Here is an 18,173-nt window from a genome sequence, read left to right on the forward strand (position 1 = left end):
CCGGCATCCTAAGCTTACAAGGTGCTCGCCCCGGCTGCCTGACAAAAGCACCATCAACCAAGAGGCTGCTGCTACTGCTGCACAGACCCGCACCCTGGCTACAGGGAGCACACAGGGGTCTGGCCCTCTGGCCTCTTAATTGCGGGCTACTCGCAGCGCACAACAGACTGCCGCACGCACGGGCATGAAGCCCAGCTGCAGAGACCTCCTCCCCACTTAGGGAGTGGACAGTCCAAATGACTCTGGCATAAAGCGAGAGACACACAGCCAGCTTCTCCCGTGTAGGGAAGGCTTATGGTACGGAATCTCCACGGAGGGCTGCCACGCTAAGAGTAGTGTCAGTCAGCAGCTCGACTCAAAGGAGGCTGACCTGCTCCACGCTTACAGGCAGGTCACGCCCGAGTACCTGCCACAGGGGCTCATACGGAGCCCGCCTGCTCCTCGGCAGCAAGGGGATGCGCTCTGTACCCACGCAAATGCCACCCGGGAGAAGGCAGGAGAATCCCGTGGTTAGCCCACGCAACGCTCCTTGCTTTCTGCTTCTGGGAAGAGTACGGAAAGTACGCTGCAGTATGTAGGGCCTAAGCATCCAAACCAACGCCTTCCGCAACAGCCACGCTCCTCCCCAGGCGCGCGCACGCACACACACACACACACACACACTCACTCCAGGATACTTTTCCCAGAAGAGAAAACCAGAGCACATTGCGGCACCACCTCCAGCCTCCTCCTCTCCAGGTGGAGGCAGGTACAAAACTACATCCAGCCTACCGCGAGGTGGCCGATACTTAGCTACTACAGGTCTTCACAGCTCCTCTCCAGGTGCAGCGCATGGCATGCACCGAGGCTGTGAAGCCTCGGGCCACGCACCTGACTTACAGGCGAGGCCCGCTGAAATTTAACTGCCACGCGGGCCTGAAGCCACGCGGGCAGACACCGCGACCCCGATTACGGAGCGGGCGCTTGGCCCAAGGTACCACCGAGGCCACACAGAAACAGGCAGCCGGGCCACGGCCACGCACCTCGCTTACAGGCGAGGCCCGCGGAAATTTAACTGCCACGTGGCCTGAAGCCCCGCGGGCAGACACCTCGACCCCGATTACGGAGCGGGCTCTCACCTCAGGGTACCGAGGGCTCCAAGTAGGTAGCTCGCGGCTTCCACCCTGCTGACAGGGAGCCACGCCACGCAGGCTGGCGTTGCATGGCATAGTGCCACCGGTGCAGAGACCCGGACCCATTTACTGGGCGGTCCCACGGCTCAGGCCTCTAAAGAGCTCCCTCTCCCCAGAAATGGACAGCCTGGTGACTTCCTCCCTCCTTACAGGGCAGTCACAGTCAGCGGCCGGCAAAAGGGGAGCTTGGCAACAGGCCAGCTGAGCAGAGGCCACAGCCCTCCTCCTTACAGGGAGGCCTCGCTGCTCCGGGCAACAAGGGGGCTCAGGAGCAACAGGGAAAGCCAATCTGCATTCCCGAGCCCTTACTACACGGAGGTGCCAGTGTCCAGGGTCCCTTTCCTTCTCCAGCATCTTCTGTGACTTGCATCTTCGGCCTCAGAACTTGCTTGCAGAGTCTTCCCTCTCGTTGCTTGCAGAGTTTTCACTCTCATTGCTTGCAGAGTCTTCCCTCTCGTTGCTTGCAGAGTCTTCCCTCTCGTTGCTTGCAGAGTTTTCACTCTCGTTGCTTGCAGAGTCTTCCCTCTCGTTGCTTGCAGAGTCTTCCCTCTCGTTGCTTGCAGAGTCTCCGAAGCCCGACGCCTTCTTGCCGCTTCTGCCTTTGCAGGAGCAGGGGAACGGGAGCAAGAAACAGGCGAGACACCAGATCAGGACACCCGCGGAACAACTCCATTCCCCGGCCCCGCTGAAGCACGCTACCCCTCAGCAAGCGCGCGGCCTAGCACCCGAGCCCTACGGCCAGCGCAGGTCCCTTTCGCTTCTCCGTGGCTCTTCCCGCTCCCCTCCAGACACCCCCAAAACAACAAACCCGCCAAGACGCCCACCCCGCAGAAGCCCAGCTCCACCCTCAGCCCAGGCGGCCCCGCTCAAAACACACCAGCGGAAAGCAAGGAGGCTGCAGGTGACTTTCACACAGGCCTGCTCCCGACACAGCCACCCAGAGCAACACCGGCCACGCCTTCACCCCAGGACCGCCCGAGGGGCTTGCCCTTCTTGCCCTTACCTGCCACAGAGGCAGGGTCTTCCTCCAGCTCCTCCTCCTCCTCCAGCCTCCTCCTCCTCCTCCTCCTCCTGCGCAGAAGACTTGAGGCTTCGCTGCCGACGTCCAAGAGGGTTGGAGGCCAGGGAGGAAGGGCCAGGGCTCTGGACACGCATGGTCAGGGAAGGGGCCACGGCCTACGCACGCAGAAGAGCCTCACCCCGCCCTTAGACGGGGGGCTCCTTCCGCAACTGGCTCAAAAAAGCTGCCTCTTCCCAAGGGCCAAAGGAAACAGCTCGGCCCCTGCACTGCAGGGCGCCCCGGTGCTCAAGGCACCACGGGCCTGCCTGCTTCCCAGACGGGCAGCTCTTGCGACTCTCGCTCTGGTTACAGAGTTGTCGCTCGGCCGAGGCTGTCGGCAGGGCGCGGCGCCGTAAGGGCATGGGCCGCAGCCCGCGTCACTGGGACGCCAGGGTTCGAGGGAGCTCAATGTCCCCCATGAGCAGCAAGAATGCAACCGGCATCCTAAGCTTACAAGGTGCTCGCCCCGGCTGCCTGACAAAAGCACCATCAACCAAGAGGCTGCTGCTACTGCTGCACAGACCGCACCCTGGCTACAGGGAGCACACAGGGGTCTGGCCCTCTGGCCTCTTAATTGCGGGCTACTCGCAGCGCACAACAGACTGCCGCACGCACGGGCATGAAGCCCAGCTGCAGAGACCTCCTCCCCACTTAGGGAGTGGACAGTCCAAATGACTCTGGCATAAAGCGAGAGACACACAGCCAGCTTCTCCCGTGTAGGGAAGGCTTATGGTACGGAATCTCCACGGAGGGCTGCCACGCTAAGAGTAGTGTCAGTCAGCAGCTCGACTCAAAGGAGGCTGACCTGCTCCACGCTTACAGGCAGGTCACGCCCGAGTACCTGCCACAGGGGCTCATACGGAGCCCGCCTGCTCCTCGGCAGCAAGGGGATGCGCTCTGTACCCACGCAAATGCCACCCGGGAGAAGGCAGGAGAATCCCGTGGTTAGCCCACGCAACGCTCCTTGCTTTCTGCTTCTGGGAAGAGTACGGAAAGTACGCTGCAGTATGGTAGGGCCTAAGCATCCAAACCAACGCCTTCCGCAACAGCCACGCTCCTCCCCAGGCGCGCGCACGCGCACACACACACACACACACACACTCACTCCAGGATACTTTTCCCAGAAGAGAAAACCAGAGCACATTGCGGCACCACCTCCAGCCTCCTCCTCTCCCAGGTGGAGGCAGGTACAAAACTACATCCAGCCTACCGCGAGGTGGCCGATACTTAGCTACTACAGGTCTTCACAGCTCCTCTCCAGGTGCAGCGCATGGCATGCACCGAGGCTGTGAAGCCTCGGGCCACGCACCTGACTTACAGGCGAGGCCCGCTGAAATTTAACTGCCACGCGGGCCTGAAGCCACGCGGGCAGACACCGCGACCCCGATTACGGAGCGGGCGCTTGGCCCAAGGTACCACCGAGGCCACACAGAAACAGGCAGCCGGGCCACGGGCCACGCACCTCGCTTACAGGCGAGGCCCGCGGAAATTTAACTGCCACGTGGGCCTGAAGCCCCGCGGGCAGACACCTCGACCCCGATTACGGAGCGGGCTCTCACCTCAGGGTACCGAGGGCCTCCAAGTAGGTAGCTCGCGGCTTCCACCCTGCTGACAGGGGAGCCACGCCACGCAGGCTGGCGTTGCATGGCATAGTGCCACCGGTGCAGAGACCCGGACCCCATTTACTGGGCGGTCCCACGGCTCAGGCCTCTAAAGAGCTCCCTCTCCCCCAGAAATGGACAGCCTGGTGACTTCCTCCCTCCTTACAGGGCAGTCACAGTCAGCGGCCGGCAAAAGGGGAGCTTGGCAACAGGCCAGCTGAGCAGAGGCCACAGCCCTCCTCCTTACAGGGAGGCCTCGCTGCTCCGGGCAACAAGGGGGCTCAGGAGCAACAGGGAAAGCCAATCTGCATTCCCGAGCCCTTACTACACGGAGGTGCCAGTGTCCAGGGTCCCTTTCCTTCTCCAGCATCTTCTGTGACTTGCATCTTCGGCCTCAGAACTTGCTTGCAGAGTCTTCCCTCTCGTTGCTTGCAGAGTTTTCACTCTCATTGCTTGCAGAGTCTTCCCTCTCGTTGCTTGCAGAGTCTTCCCTCTCGTTGCTTGCAGAGTTTTCACTCTCGTTGCTTGCAGAGTCTTCCCTCTCGTTGCTTGCAGAGTCTCCGAAGCCCGACGCCTTCTTGCCGCTTCTGCCTTTGCAGGAGCAGGGGAACGGAGCAAGAAACAGGCGAGACACCAGATCAGGACACCCGCGGAACAACTCCATTCCCCGGCCCCGCTGAAGCACGCTACCCCTCAGCAAGCGCGCGGCCTAGCACCCGAGCCCTACGGCCAGCGCAGGTCCCTTTCGCTTCTCCGTGGCTCTTCCCGCTCCCCTCCAGACACCCCCAAAACAACAAACCCGCCAAGACGCCCACCCCGCAGAAGCCCAGCTCCACCCTCAGCCCAGGCGGCCCCGCTCAAAACACACCAGCGGAAAGCAAGGAGGCTGCAGGTGACTTTCACACAGGCCTGCTCCCGACACAGCCACCCAGAGCAACACCGGCCACGCCTTCACCCCAGGACCGCCCGAGGGGCTTGCCCTTCTTGCCCTTACCTGCCACAGAGGCAGGGTCTTCCTCCAGCCTCCTCCTCCTCCTCCAGCCGCCTCCTCCTCCTCCTCCTCCTGCGCAGAAGACTTGAGGCTTCGCTGCCGACGTCCAAGAGGGTTGGAGGCCAGGGAGGAAGGGCCAGGGCTCTGGACACGCATGGTCAGGGAAGGGGCCACGGCCTACGCACGCAGAAGAGCCTCACCCCGCCCTTAGACGGGGGGCTCCTTCCGCAACTGGCTCAAAAAAGCTGCCTCTTCCCAAGGGGCCAAAGGAAACAGCTCGGCCCCTGCACTGCAGGGCGCCCCGGTGCTCAAGGCACCACGGGCCTGCCTGCTTCCCAGACGGGCAGCTCTTGCGACTCTCGCTCTGGTTACAGAGTTGTCGCTCGGCCGAGGCTGTCGGCAGGGCGCGGCGCCGTAAGGGCATGGGCCGCAGCCCGCGTCACTGGGACGCCAGGGTTCGAGGGAGCTCAATGTCCCCCATGAGCAGCAAGAATGCAACCGGCATCCTAAGCTTACAAGGTGCTCGCCCCGGCTGCCTGACAAAAGCACCATCAACCAAGAGGCTGCTGCTACTGCTGCACAGACCTGCACCCTGGCTACAGGGAGCACAGAGGGGTCTGGCCCTCTGGCCTCTTAATTGCGGGCTACTCGCAGCGCACAACAGACTGCCGCACGCACGGGCATGAAGCCCAGCTGCAGAGACCTCCTCCCCACTTAGGGAGTGGACAGTCCAAATGACTCTGCATAAAGCGAGAGACACACAGCCAGCTTCTCCCGTGTAGGGAAGGCTTATGGTACGGAATCTCCACGGAGGGCTGCCACGCTAAGAGTAGTGTCAGTCAGCAGCTCGACTCAAAGGAGGCTGACCTGCTCCACGCTTACAGGCAGGTCACGCCCGAGTACCTGCCACAGGGGCTCATACGGAGCCCGCCTGCTCCTCGGCAGCAAGGGGATGCGCTCTGTACCCACGCAAATGCCACCCGGGAGAAGGCAGGAGAATCCCGTGGTTAGCCCACGCAACGCTCCTTGCTTTCTGCTTCTGGGAAGAGTACGGAAAGTACGCTGCAGTATGGTAGGGCCTAAGCATCCAAACCAACGCCTTCCGCAACAGCCACGCTCCTCCCCAGGCGCGCGCACGCACACACACACACACACACACACACTCACTCCAGGATACTTTTCCCAGAAGAGAAAACCAGAGCACATTGCGGCACCACCTCCAGCCTCCTCCTCTCCCAGGTGGAGGCAGGTACAAAACTACATCCAGCCTACCGCGAGGTGGCCGATACTTAGCTACTACAGGTCTTCACAGCTCCTCTCCAGGTGCAGCGCATGGCATGCACCGAGGCTGTGAAGCCTCGGGCCACGCACCTGACTTACAGGCGAGGCCCGCTGAAATTTAACTGCCACGCGGGCCTGAAGCCACGCGGGCAGACACCGCGACCCCGATTACGGAGCGGGCGCTTGGCCCAAGGTACCACCGAGGCCACACAGAAACAGGCAGCCGGGCCACGGGCCACGCACCTCGCTTACAGGCGAGGCCCGCGGAAATTTAACTGCCACGTGGGCCTGAAGCCCCGCGGGCAGACACCTCGACCCCGATTACGGAGCGGGCTCTCACCTCAGGGTACCGAGGGCCTCCAAGTAGGTAGCTCGCGGCTTCCACCCTGCTGACAGGGGAGCCACGCCACGCAGGCTGGCGTTGCATGGCATAGTGCCACCGGTGCAGAGACCCGGACCCCATTTACTGGGCGGTCCCACGGCTCAGGCCTCTAAAGAGCTCCCTCTCCCCCAGAAATGGACAGCCTGGTGACTTCCTCCCTCCTTACAGGGCAGTCACAGTCAGCGGCCGGCAAAAGGGGGAGCTTGGCAACAGGCCAGCTGAGCAGAGGCCACAGCCCTCCTCCTTACAGGGAGGCCTCGCTGCTCCGGGCAACAAGGGGGCTCAGGAGCAACAGGGAAAGCCAATCTGCATTCCCGAGCCCTTACTACACGGAGGTGCCAGTGTCCAGGGTCCCTTTCCTTCTCCAGCATCTTCTGTGACTTGCATCTTCGGCCTCAGAACTTGCTTGCAGAGTCTTCCCTCTCGTTGCTTGCAGAGTTTTCACTCTCATTGCTTGCAGAGTCTTCCCTCTCGTTGCTTGCAGAGTCTTCCCTCTCGTTGCTTGCAGAGTTTTCACTCTCGTTGCTTGCAGAGTCTTCCCTCTCGTTGCTTGCAGAGTCTCCGAAGCCCGACGCCTTCTTGCCGCTTCTGCCTTTGCAGGAGCAGGGGAACGGGAGCAAGAAACAGGCGAGACACCAGATCAGGACACCCGCGGAACAACTCCATTCCCCGGCCCCGCTGAAGCACGCTACCCCTCAGCAAGCGCGCGGCCTAGCACCCGAGCCCTACGGCCAGCGCAGGTCCCTTTCGCTTCTCCGTGGCTCTTCCCGCTCCCCTCCAGACACCCCCAAAACAACAAACCCGCCAAGACGCCCACCCCGCAGAAGCCCAGCTCCACCCTCAGCCCAGGCGGCCCCGCTCAAAACACACCAGCGGAAAGCAAGGAGGCTGCAGGTGACTTTCACACAGGCCTGCTCCCGACACAGCCACCCAGAGCAACACCGGCCACGCCTTCACCCCAGGACCGCCCGAGGGGCTTGCCCTTCTTGCCCTTACCTGCCACAGAGGCAGGGTCTTCCTCCAGCCTCCTCCTCCTCCTCCAGCCGCCTCCTCCTCCTCCTCCTCCTGCGCAGAAGACTTGAGGCTTCGCTGCCGACGTCCAAGAGGGTTGGAGGCCAGGGAGGAAGGGCCAGGGCTCTGGACACGCATGGTCAGGGAAGGGGCCACGGCCTACGCACGCAGAAGAGCCTCACCCCGCCCTTAGACGGGGGCTCCTTCCGCAACTGGCTCAAAAAAGCTGCCTCTTCCCAAGGGGCCAAAGGAAACAGCTCGGCCCCTGCACTGCAGGGCGCCCCGGTGCTCAAGGCACCACGGGCCTGCCTGCTTCCCAGACGGGCAGCTCTTGCGACTCTCGCTCTGGTTACAGAGTTGTCGCTCGGCCGAGGCTGTCGGCAGGGCGCGGCGCCGTAAGGGCATGGGCCGCAGCCCGCGTCACTGGGACGCCAGGGTTCGAGGGAGCTCAATGTCCCCCATGAGCAGCAAGAATGCAACCGGCATCCTAAGCTTACAAGGTGCTCGCCCCGGCTGCCTGACAAAAGCACCATCAACCAAGAGGCTGCTGCTACTGCTGCACAGACCTGCACCCTGGCTACAGGAGCACAGAGGGGTCTGGCCCTCTGGCCTCTTAATTGCGGGCTACTCGCAGCGCACAACAGACTGCCGCACGCACGGGCATGAAGCCCAGCTGCAGAGACCTCCTCCCCACTTAGGGAGTGGACAGTCCAAATGACTCTGGCATAAAGCGAGAGACACACAGCCAGCTTCTCCCGTGTAGGGAAGGCTTATGGTACGGAATCTCCACGGAGGGCTGCCACGCTAAGAGTAGTGTCAGTCAGCAGCTCGACTCAAAGGAGGCTGACCTGCTCCACGCTTACAGGCAGGTCACGCCCGAGTACCTGCCACAGGGGCTCATACGGAGCCCGCCTGCTCCTCGGCAGCAAGGGGATGCGCTCTGTACCCACGCAAATGCCACCCGGGAGAAGGCAGGAGAATCCCGTGGTTAGCCCACGCAACGCTCCTTGCTTTCTGCTTCTGGGAAGAGTACGGAAAGTACGCTGCAGTATGGTAGGGCCTAAGCATCCAAACCAACGCCTTCCGCAACAGCCACGCTCCTCCCCAGGCGCGCGCACGCACACACACACACACACACACACACTCACTCCAGGATACTTTTCCCAGAAGAGAAAACCAGAGCACATTGCGGCACCACCTCCAGCCTCCTCCTCTCCCAGGTGGAGGCAGGTACAAAACTACATCCAGCCTACCGCGAGGTGGCCGATACTTAGCTACTACAGGTCTTCACAGCTCCTCTCCAGGTGCAGCGCATGGCATGCACCGAGGCTGTGAAGCCTCGGGCCACGCACCTGACTTACAGGCGAGGCCCGCTGAAATTTAACTGCCACGCGGGCCTGAAGCCACGCGGGCAGACACCGCGACCCCGATTACGGAGCGGGCGCTTGGCCCAAGGTACCACCGAGGCCACACAGAAACAGGCAGCCGGGCCACGGGCCACGCACCTCGCTTACAGGCGAGGCCCGCGGAAATTTAACTGCCACGTGGGCCTGAAGCCCCGCGGGCAGACACCTCGACCCCGATTACGGAGCGGGCTCTCACCTCAGGGTACCGAGGGCCTCCAAGTAGGTAGCTCGCGGCTTCCACCCTGCTGACAGGGGAGCCACGCCACGCAGGCTGGCGTTGCATGGCATAGTGCCACCGGTGCAGAGACCCGGACCCCATTTACTGGGCGGTCCCACGGCTCAGGCCTCTAAAGAGCTCCCTCTCCCCCAGAAATGGACAGCCTGGTGACTTCCTCCCTCCTTACAGGGCAGTCACAGTCAGCGGCCGGCAAAAGGGGGAGCTTGGCAACAGGCCAGCTGAGCAGAGGCCACAGCCCTCCTCCTTACAGGGAGGCCTCGCTGCTCCGGGCAACAAGGGGGCTCAGGAGCAACAGGGAAAGCCAATCTGCATTCCCGAGCCCTTACTACACGGAGGTGCCAGTGTCCAGGGTCCCTTTCCTTCTCCAGCATCTTCTGTGACTTGCATCTTCGGCCTCAGAACTTGCTTGCAGAGTCTTCCCTCTCGTTGCTTGCAGAGTTTTCACTCTCATTGCTTGCAGAGTCTTCCCTCTCGTTGCTTGCAGAGTCTTCCCTCTCGTTGCTTGCAGAGTTTTCACTCTCGTTGCTTGCAGAGTCTTCCCTCTCGTTGCTTGCAGAGTCTCCGAAGCCCGACGCCTTCTTGCCGCTTCTGCCTTTGCAGGAGCAGGGGAACGGGAGCAAGAAACAGGCGAGACACCAGATCAGGACACCCGCGGAACAACTCCATTCCCCGGCCCCGCTGAAGCACGCTACCCCTCAGCAAGCGCGCGGCCTAGCACCCGAGCCCTACGGCCAGCGCAGGTCCCTTTCGCTTCTCCGTGGCTCTTCCCGCTCCCCTCCAGACACCCCCAAAACAACAAACCCGCCAAGACGCCCACCCCGCAGAAGCCCAGCTCCACCCTCAGCCCAGGCGGCCCCGCTCAAAACACACCAGCGGAAAGCAAGGAGGCTGCAGGTGACTTTCACACAGGCCTGCTCCCGACACAGCCACCCAGAGCAACACCGGCCACGCCTTCACCCCAGGACCGCCCGAGGGGCTTGCCCTTCTTGCCCTTACCTGCCACAGAGGCAGGGTCTTCCTCCAGCCTCCTCCTCCTCCTCCAGCCGCCTCCTCCTCCTCCTCCTCCTGCGCAGAAGACTTGAGGCTTCGCTGCCGACGTCCAAGAGGGTTGGAGGCCAGGGAGGAAGGGCCAGGGCTCTGGACACGCATGGTCAGGGAAGGGGCCACGGCCTACGCACGCAGAAGAGCCTCACCCCGCCCTTAGACGGGGGGCTCCTTCCGCAACTGGCTCAAAAAAGCTGCCTCTTCCCAAGGGGCCAAAGGAAACAGCTCGGCCCCTGCACTGCAGGGCGCCCCGGTGCTCAAGGCACCACGGGCCTGCCTGCTTCCCAGACGGGCAGCTCTTGCGACTCTCGCTCTGGTTACAGAGTTGTCGCTCGGCCGAGGCTGTCGGCAGGGCGCGGCGCCGTAAGGGCATGGGCCGCAGCCCGCGTCACTGGGACGCCAGGGTTCGAGGGAGCTCAATGTCCCCCATGAGCAGCAAGAATGCAACCGGCATCCTAAGCTTACAAGGTGCTCGCCCCGGCTGCCTGACAAAAGCACCATCAACCAAGAGGCTGCTGCTACTGCTGCACAGACCTGCACCCTGGCTACAGGGAGCACAGAGGGGTCTGGCCCTCTGGCCTCTTAATTGCGGGCTACTCGCAGCGCACAACAGACTGCCGCACGCACGGGCATGAAGCCCAGCTGCAGAGACCTCCTCCCCACTTAGGGAGTGGACAGTCCAAATGACTCTGGCATAAAGCGAGAGACACACAGCCAGCTTCTCCCGTGTAGGGAAGGCTTATGGTACGGAATCTCCACGGAGGGCTGCCACGCTAAGAGTAGTGTCAGTCAGCAGCTCGACTCAAAGGAGGCTGACCTGCTCCACGCTTACAGGCAGGTCACGCCCGAGTACCTGCCACAGGGGCTCATACGGAGCCCGCCTGCTCCTCGGCAGCAAGGGGATGCGCTCTGTACCCACGCAAATGCCACCCGGGAGAAGGCAGGAGAATCCCGTGGTTAGCCCACGCAACGCTCCTTGCTTTCTGCTTCTGGGAAGAGTACGGAAAGTACGCTGCAGTATGGTAGGGCCTAAGCATCCAAACCAACGCCTTCCGCAACAGCCACGCTCCTCCCCAGGCGCGCGCACGCACACACACACACACACACACACACACTCACTCCAGGATACTTTTCCCAGAAGAGAAAACCAGAGCACATTGCGGCACCACCTCCAGCCTCCTCCTCTCCCAGGTGGAGGCAGGTACAAAACTACATCCAGCCTACCGCGAGGTGGCCGATACTTAGCTACTACAGGTCTTCACAGCTCCTCTCCAGGTGCAGCGCATGGCATGCACCGAGGCTGTGAAGCCTCGGGCCACGCACCTGACTTACAGGCGAGGCCCGCTGAAATTTAACTGCCACGCGGGCCTGAAGCCACGCGGGCAGACACCGCGACCCCGATTACGGAGCGGGCGCTTGGCCCAAGGTACCACCGAGGCCACACAGAAACAGGCAGCCGGGCCACGGGCCACGCACCTCGCTTACAGGCGAGGCCCGCGGAAATTTAACTGCCACGTGGGCCTGAAGCCCCGCGGGCAGACACCTCGACCCCGATTACGGAGCGGGCTCTCACCTCAGGGTACCGAGGGCCTCCAAGTAGGTAGCTCGCGGCTTCCACCCTGCTGACAGGGGAGCCACGCCACGCAGGCTGGCGTTGCATGGCATAGTGCCACCGGTGCAGAGACCCGGACCCCATTTACTGGGCGGTCCCACGGCTCAGGCCTCTAAAGAGCTCCCTCTCCCCCAGAAATGGACAGCCTGGTGACTTCCTCCCTCCTTACAGGGCAGTCACAGTCAGCGGCCGGCAAAAGGGGGAGCTTGGCAACAGGCCAGCTGAGCAGAGGCCACAGCCCTCCTCCTTACAGGGAGGCCTCGCTGCTCCGGGCAACAAGGGGGCTCAGGAGCAACAGGGAAAGCCAATCTGCATTCCCGAGCCCTTACTACACGGAGGTGCCAGTGTCCAGGGTCCCTTTCCTTCTCCAGCATCTTCTGTGACTTGCATCTTCGGCCTCAGAACTTGCTTGCAGAGTCTTCCCTCTCGTTGCTTGCAGAGTTTTCACTCTCATTGCTTGCAGAGTCTTCCCTCTCGTTGCTTGCAGAGTCTTCCCTCTCGTTGCTTGCAGAGTTTTCACTCTCGTTGCTTGCAGAGTCTTCCCTCTCGTTGCTTGCAGAGTCTCCGAAGCCCGACGCCTTCTTGCCGCTTCTGCCTTTGCAGGAGCAGGGGAACGGGAGCAAGAAACAGGCGAGACACCAGATCAGGACACCCGCGGAACAACTCCATTCCCCGGCCCCGCTGAAGCACGCTACCCCTCAGCAAGCGCGCGGCCTAGCACCCGAGCCCTACGGCCAGCGCAGGTCCCTTTCGCTTCTCCGTGGCTCTTCCCGCTCCCCTCCAGACACCCCCAAAACAACAAACCCGCCAAGACGCCCACCCCGCAGAAGCCCAGCTCCACCCTCAGCCCAGGCGGCCCCGCTCAAAACACACCAGCGGAAAGCAAGGAGGCTGCAGGTGACTTTCACACAGGCCTGCTCCCGACACAGCCACCCAGAGCAACACCGGCCACGCCTTCACCCCAGGACCGCCCGAGGGGCTTGCCCTTCTTGCCCTTACCTGCCACAGAGGCAGGGTCTTCCTCCAGCCTCCTCCTCCTCCTCCAGCCGCCTCCTCCTCCTCCTCCTCCTGCGCAGAAGACTTGAGGCTTCGCTGCCGACGTCCAAGAGGGTTGGAGGCCAGGGAGGAAGGGCCAGGGCTCTGGACACGCATGGTCAGGGAAGGGGCCACGGCCTACGCACGCAGAAGAGCCTCACCCCGCCCTTAGACGGGGGGCTCCTTCCGCAACTGGCTCAAAAAAGCTGCCTCTTCCCAAGGGGCCAAAGGAAACAGCTCGGCCCCTGCACTGCAGGGCGCCCCGGTGCTCAAGGCACCACGGGCCTGCCTGCTTCCCAGACGGGCAGCTCTTGCGACTCTCGCTCTGGTTACAGAGTTGTCGCTCGGCCGAGGCTGTCGGCAGGGCGCGGCGCCGTAAGGGCATGGGCCGCAGCCCGCGTCACTGGGACGCCAGGGTTCGAGGGAGCTCAATGTCCCCCATGAGCAGCAAGAATGCAACCGGCATCCTAAGCTTACAAGGTGCTCGCCCCGGCTGCCTGACAAAAGCACCATCAACCAAGAGGCTGCTGCTACTGCTGCACAGACCTGCACCCTGGCTACAGGGAGCACAGAGGGGTCTGGCCCTCTGGCCTCTTAATTGCGGGCTACTCGCAGCGCACAACAGACTGCCGCACGCACGGGCATGAAGCCCAGCTGCAGAGACCTCCTCCCCACTTAGGGAGTGGACAGTCCAAATGACTCTGGCATAAAGCGAGAGACACACAGCCAGCTTCTCCCGTGTAGGGAAGGCTTATGGTACGGAATCTCCACGGAGGGCTGCCACGCTAAGAGTAGTGTCAGTCAGCAGCTCGACTCAAAGGAGGCTGACCTGCTCCACGCTTACAGGCAGGTCACGCCCGAGTACCTGCCACAGGGGCTCATACGGAGCCCGCCTGCTCCTCGGCAGCAAGGGGATGCGCTCTGTACCCACGCAAATGCCACCCGGGAGAAGGCAGGAGAATCCCGTGGTTAGCCCACGCAACGCTCCTTGCTTTCTGCTTCTGGGAAGAGTACGGAAAGTACGCTGCAGTATGGTAGGGCCTAAGCATCCAAACCAACGCCTTCCGCAACAGCCACGCTCCTCCCCAGGCGCGCGCACGCACACACACACACACACACACACACACTCACTCCAGGATACTTTTCCCAGAAGAGAAAACCAGAGCACATTGCGGCACCACCTCCAGCCTCCTCCTCTCCCAGGTGGAGGCAGGTACAAAACTACATCCAGCCTACCGCGAGGTGGCCGATACTTAGCTACTACAGGTCTTCACAGCTCCTCTCCAGGTGCAGCGCATGGCATGCACCGAGGCTGTGAAGCCTCGGGCCACGCACCTGACTTACAGGCGAGGCCCGCTGAAATTTAACTGCCACGCGGGCCTGAAGCCACGCGGGCAGACACCGCGACCCCGATTACGGAGCGGGCGCTTGGCCCAAGGTACCACCGAGGCCACACAGAAACAGGCAGCCGGGCCACGGGCCACGCACCTCGCTTACAGGCGAGGCCCGCGGAAATTTAACTGCCACGTGGGCCTGAAGCCCCGCGGGCAGACACCTCGACCCCGATTACGGAGCGGGCTCTCACCTCAGGGTACCGAGGGCCTCCAAGTAGGTAGCTCGCGGCTTCCACCCTGCTGACAGGGGAGCCACGCCACGCAGGCTGGCGTTGCATGGCATAGTGCCACCGGTGCAGAGACCCGGACCCCATTTACTGGGCGGTCCCACGGCTCAGGCCTCTAAAGAGCTCCCTCTCCCCCAGAAATGGACAGCCTGGTGACTTCCTCCCTCCTTACAGGGCAGTCACAGTCAGCGGCCGGCAAAAGGGGGAGCTTGGCAACAGGCCAGCTGAGCAGAGGCCACAGCCCTCCTCCTTACAGGGAGGCCTCGCTGCTCCGGGCAACAAGGGGGCTCAGGAGCAACAGGGAAAGCCAATCTGCATTCCCGAGCCCTTACTACACGGAGGTGCCAGTGTCCAGGGTCCCTTTCCTTCTCCAGCATCTTCTGTGACTTGCATCTTCGGCCTCAGAACTTGCTTGCAGAGTCTTCCCTCTCGTTGCTTGCAGAGTTTTCACTCTCATTGCTTGCAGAGTCTTCCCTCTCGTTGCTTGCAGAGTCTTCCCTCTCGTTGCTTGCAGAGTTTTCACTCTCGTTGCTTGCAGAGTCTTCCCTCTCGTTGCTTGCAGAGTCTCCGAAGCCCGACGCCTTCTTGCCGCTTCTGCCTTTGCAGGAGCAGGGGAACGGGAGCAAGAAACAGGCGAGACACCAGATCAGGACACCCGCGGAACAACTCCATTCCCCGGCCCCGCTGAAGCACGCTACCCCTCAGCAAGCGCGCGGCCTAGCACCCGAGCCCTACGGCCAGCGCAGGTCCCTTTCGCTTCTCCGTGGCTCTTCCCGCTCCCCTCCAGACACCCCCAAAACAACAAACCCGCCAAGACGCCCACCCCGCAGAAGCCCAGCTCCACCCTCAGCCCAGGCGGCCCCGCTCAAAACACACCAGCGGAAAGCAAGGAGGCTGCAGGTGACTTTCACACAGGCCTGCTCCCGACACAGCCACCCAGAGCAACACCGGCCACGCCTTCACCCCAGGACCGCCCGAGGGGCTTGCCCTTCTTGCCCTTACCTGCCACAGAGGCAGGGTCTTCCTCCAGCCTCCTCCTCCTCCTCCAGCCGCCTCCTCCTCCTCCTCCTCCTGCGCAGAAGACTTGAGGCTTCGCTGCCGACGTCCAAGAGGGTTGGAGGCCAGGGAGGAAGGGCCAGGGCTCTGGACACGCATGGTCAGGGAAGGGGCCACGGCCTACGCACGCAGAAGAGCCTCACCCCGCCCTTAGACGGGGGCTCCTTCCGCAACTGGCTCAAAAAAGCTGCCTCTTCCCAAGGGGCCAAAGGAAACAGCTCGGCCCCTGCACTGCAGGGCGCCCCGGTGCTCAAGGCACCACGGGCCTGCCTGCTTCCCAGACGGGCAGCTCTTGCGACTCTCGCTCTGGTTACAGAGTTGTCGCTCGGCCGAGGCTGTCGGCAGGGCGCGGCGCCGTAAGGGCATGGGCCGCAGCCCGCGTCACTGGGACGCCAGGGTTCGAGGGAGCTCAATGTCCCCCATGAGCAGCAAGAATGCAACCGGCATCCTAAGCTTACAAGGTGCTCGCCCCGGCTGCCTGACAAAAGCACCATCAACCAAGAGGCTGCTGCTACTGCTGCACAGACCCGCACCCTGGCTACAGGGAGCACACAGGGGTCTGGCCCTCTGGCCTCTTAATTGCGGGCTACTCGCAGCGCACAACAGACTGCCGCACGCACGGGCATGAAGCCCAGCTGCAGAGACCTCCTCCCCACTTAGGGAGTGGACAGTCCAAATGACTCTGGCATAAAGCGAGAGACACACAGCCAGCTTCTCCCGTGTAGGGAAGGCTTATGGTACGGAATCTCCACGGAGGGCTGCCACGCTAAGAGTAGTGTCAGTCAGCAGCTCGACTCAAAGGAGGCTGACCTGCTCCACGCTTACAGGCAGGTCACGCCCGAGTACCTGCCACAGGGGCTCATACGGAGCCCGCCTGCTCCTCGGCAGCAAGGGGATGCGCTCTGTACCCACGCAAATGCCACCCGGGAGAAGGCAGGAGAATCCCGTGGTTAGCCCACGCAACGCTCCTTGCTTTCTGCTTCTGGGAAGAGTACGGAAAGTACGCTGCAGTATGGTAGGGCCTAAGCATCCAAACCAACGCCTTCCGCAACAGCCACGCTCCTCCCCAGGCGCGCGCACGCACACACACACACACACACACACACACACACACTCACTCCAGGATACTTTTCCCAGAAGAGAAAACCAGAGCACATTGCGGCACCACCTCCAGCCTCCTCCTCTCCCAGGTGGAGGCAGGTACAAAACTACATCCAGCCTACCGCGAGGTGGCCGATACTTAGCTACTACAGGTCTTCACAGCTCCTCTCCAGGTGCAGCGCATGGCATGCACCGAGGCTGTGAAGCCTCGGGCCACGCACCTGACTTACAGGCGAGGCCCGCTGAAATTTAACTGCCACGCGGGCCTGAAGCCACGCGGGCAGACACCGCGACCCCGATTACGGAGCGGGCGCTTGGCCCAAGGTACCACCGAGGCCACACAGAAACAGGCAGCCGGGCCACGGGCCACGCACCTCGCTTACAGGCGAGGCCCGCGGAAATTTAACTGCCACGTGGGCCTGAAGCCCCGCGGGCAGACACCTCGACCCCGATTACGGAGCGGGCTCTCACCTCAGGGTACCGAGGGCCTCCAAGTAGGTAGCTCGCGGCTTCCACCCTGCTGACAGGGGAGCCACGCCACGCAGGCTGGCGTTGCATGGCATAGTGCCACCGGTGCAGAGACCCGGACCCCATTTACTGGGCGGTCCCACGGCTCAGGCCTCTAAAGAGCTCCCTCTCCCCCAGAAATGGACAGCCTGGTGACTTCCTCCCTCCTTACAGGGCAGTCACAGTCAGCGGCCGGCAAAAGGGGGAGCTTGGCAACAGGCCAGCTGAGCAGAGGCCACAGCCCTCCTCCTTACAGGGAGGCCTCGCTGCTCCGGGCAACAAGGGGGCTCAGGAGCAACAGGGAAAGCCAATCTGCATTCCCGAGCCCTTACTACACGGAGGTGCCAGTGTCCAGGGTCCCTTTCCTTCTCCAGCATCTTCTGTGACTTGCATCTTCGGCCTCAGAACTTGCTATGTCTGACTTTTGTTGTGTTTTGTTTTTCTTTTGTTCTGGAAATAGTGATACCATTATGGTGAGGTATTAGACAAAATATTTTTCTACAATTTGTATCATCTGTTTTATAAATAAGAATAGAATTTTGATGGAATTACAGTATTTTCAAGACTGCTATCTAAACCTGTTGCACTATCTACGCTCATAGTCCCGTGAAATATGGCCACGTGTTTCCCCTCAGCAATACCATTCACAACCAATTCCCGTGTCTCCGCTCTTAATTCCTTTACAAAACATATTTGTCTCCTTGCAGCCAATCCCTCTTCCTCACTGTTATTCACATAGTCTTTACATAATTTCGTCCCTTAGTGCTTCTTCAAAGATTCTTATCTTTATATCACTTCTCAGTGCTTTCCATAATTTTCTTTCCCTGTCTCCCATCAGCAGTTCCCACCACAACCCATTTCCATGTGTCCTCTCAGACAGGCCTGTTACTCTTTTAGAGCTTCCTCTCTTTTCCATGGTTCCCCTCTACTTAGTCATAATCTATCTATTATCTATTCATAGATAATCTGTGCCATTATTTCTTTCCACACAAATCCTTATCTTTGTGTCACTCCTCAGAGCTTCCTGTAATTGCCTTTGCCCTTTTCTCCCGTCA

At 61.6% G+C, this 18,173-nt stretch overlaps 1 protein-coding gene across 1 annotated transcript; it reads right to left on the reverse strand.

Annotated features, from left to right (window-relative positions):
- Positions 1-1,550: 1,550 nt before the first annotated feature.
- CCDC8 (coiled-coil domain containing 8) lies at positions 1,551-15,876 on the reverse strand. Its single transcript, XM_050909649.1, has 7 exons — positions 15,777-15,876; positions 14,867-15,052; positions 12,208-12,393; positions 9,549-9,734; positions 6,894-7,079; positions 4,239-4,424; positions 1,551-1,771 (listed from the first exon to the last, which is right to left on the reverse strand). The coding sequence occupies exons 1-7, from the start codon at positions 15,874-15,876 to the stop codon at positions 1,551-1,553; spliced, it is 1,251 nt and encodes a 416-aa protein (XP_050765606.1).
- Positions 15,877-18,173: the final 2,297 nt, after the last annotated feature.

The sequence above is a fragment of the Gymnogyps californianus genome, chromosome 21 (genome assembly GCF_018139145.2).
Source record: "Gymnogyps californianus isolate 813 chromosome 21, ASM1813914v2, whole genome shotgun sequence".
Classification (NCBI taxonomy): domain Eukaryota; kingdom Metazoa; phylum Chordata; class Aves; order Accipitriformes; family Cathartidae; genus Gymnogyps; species Gymnogyps californianus.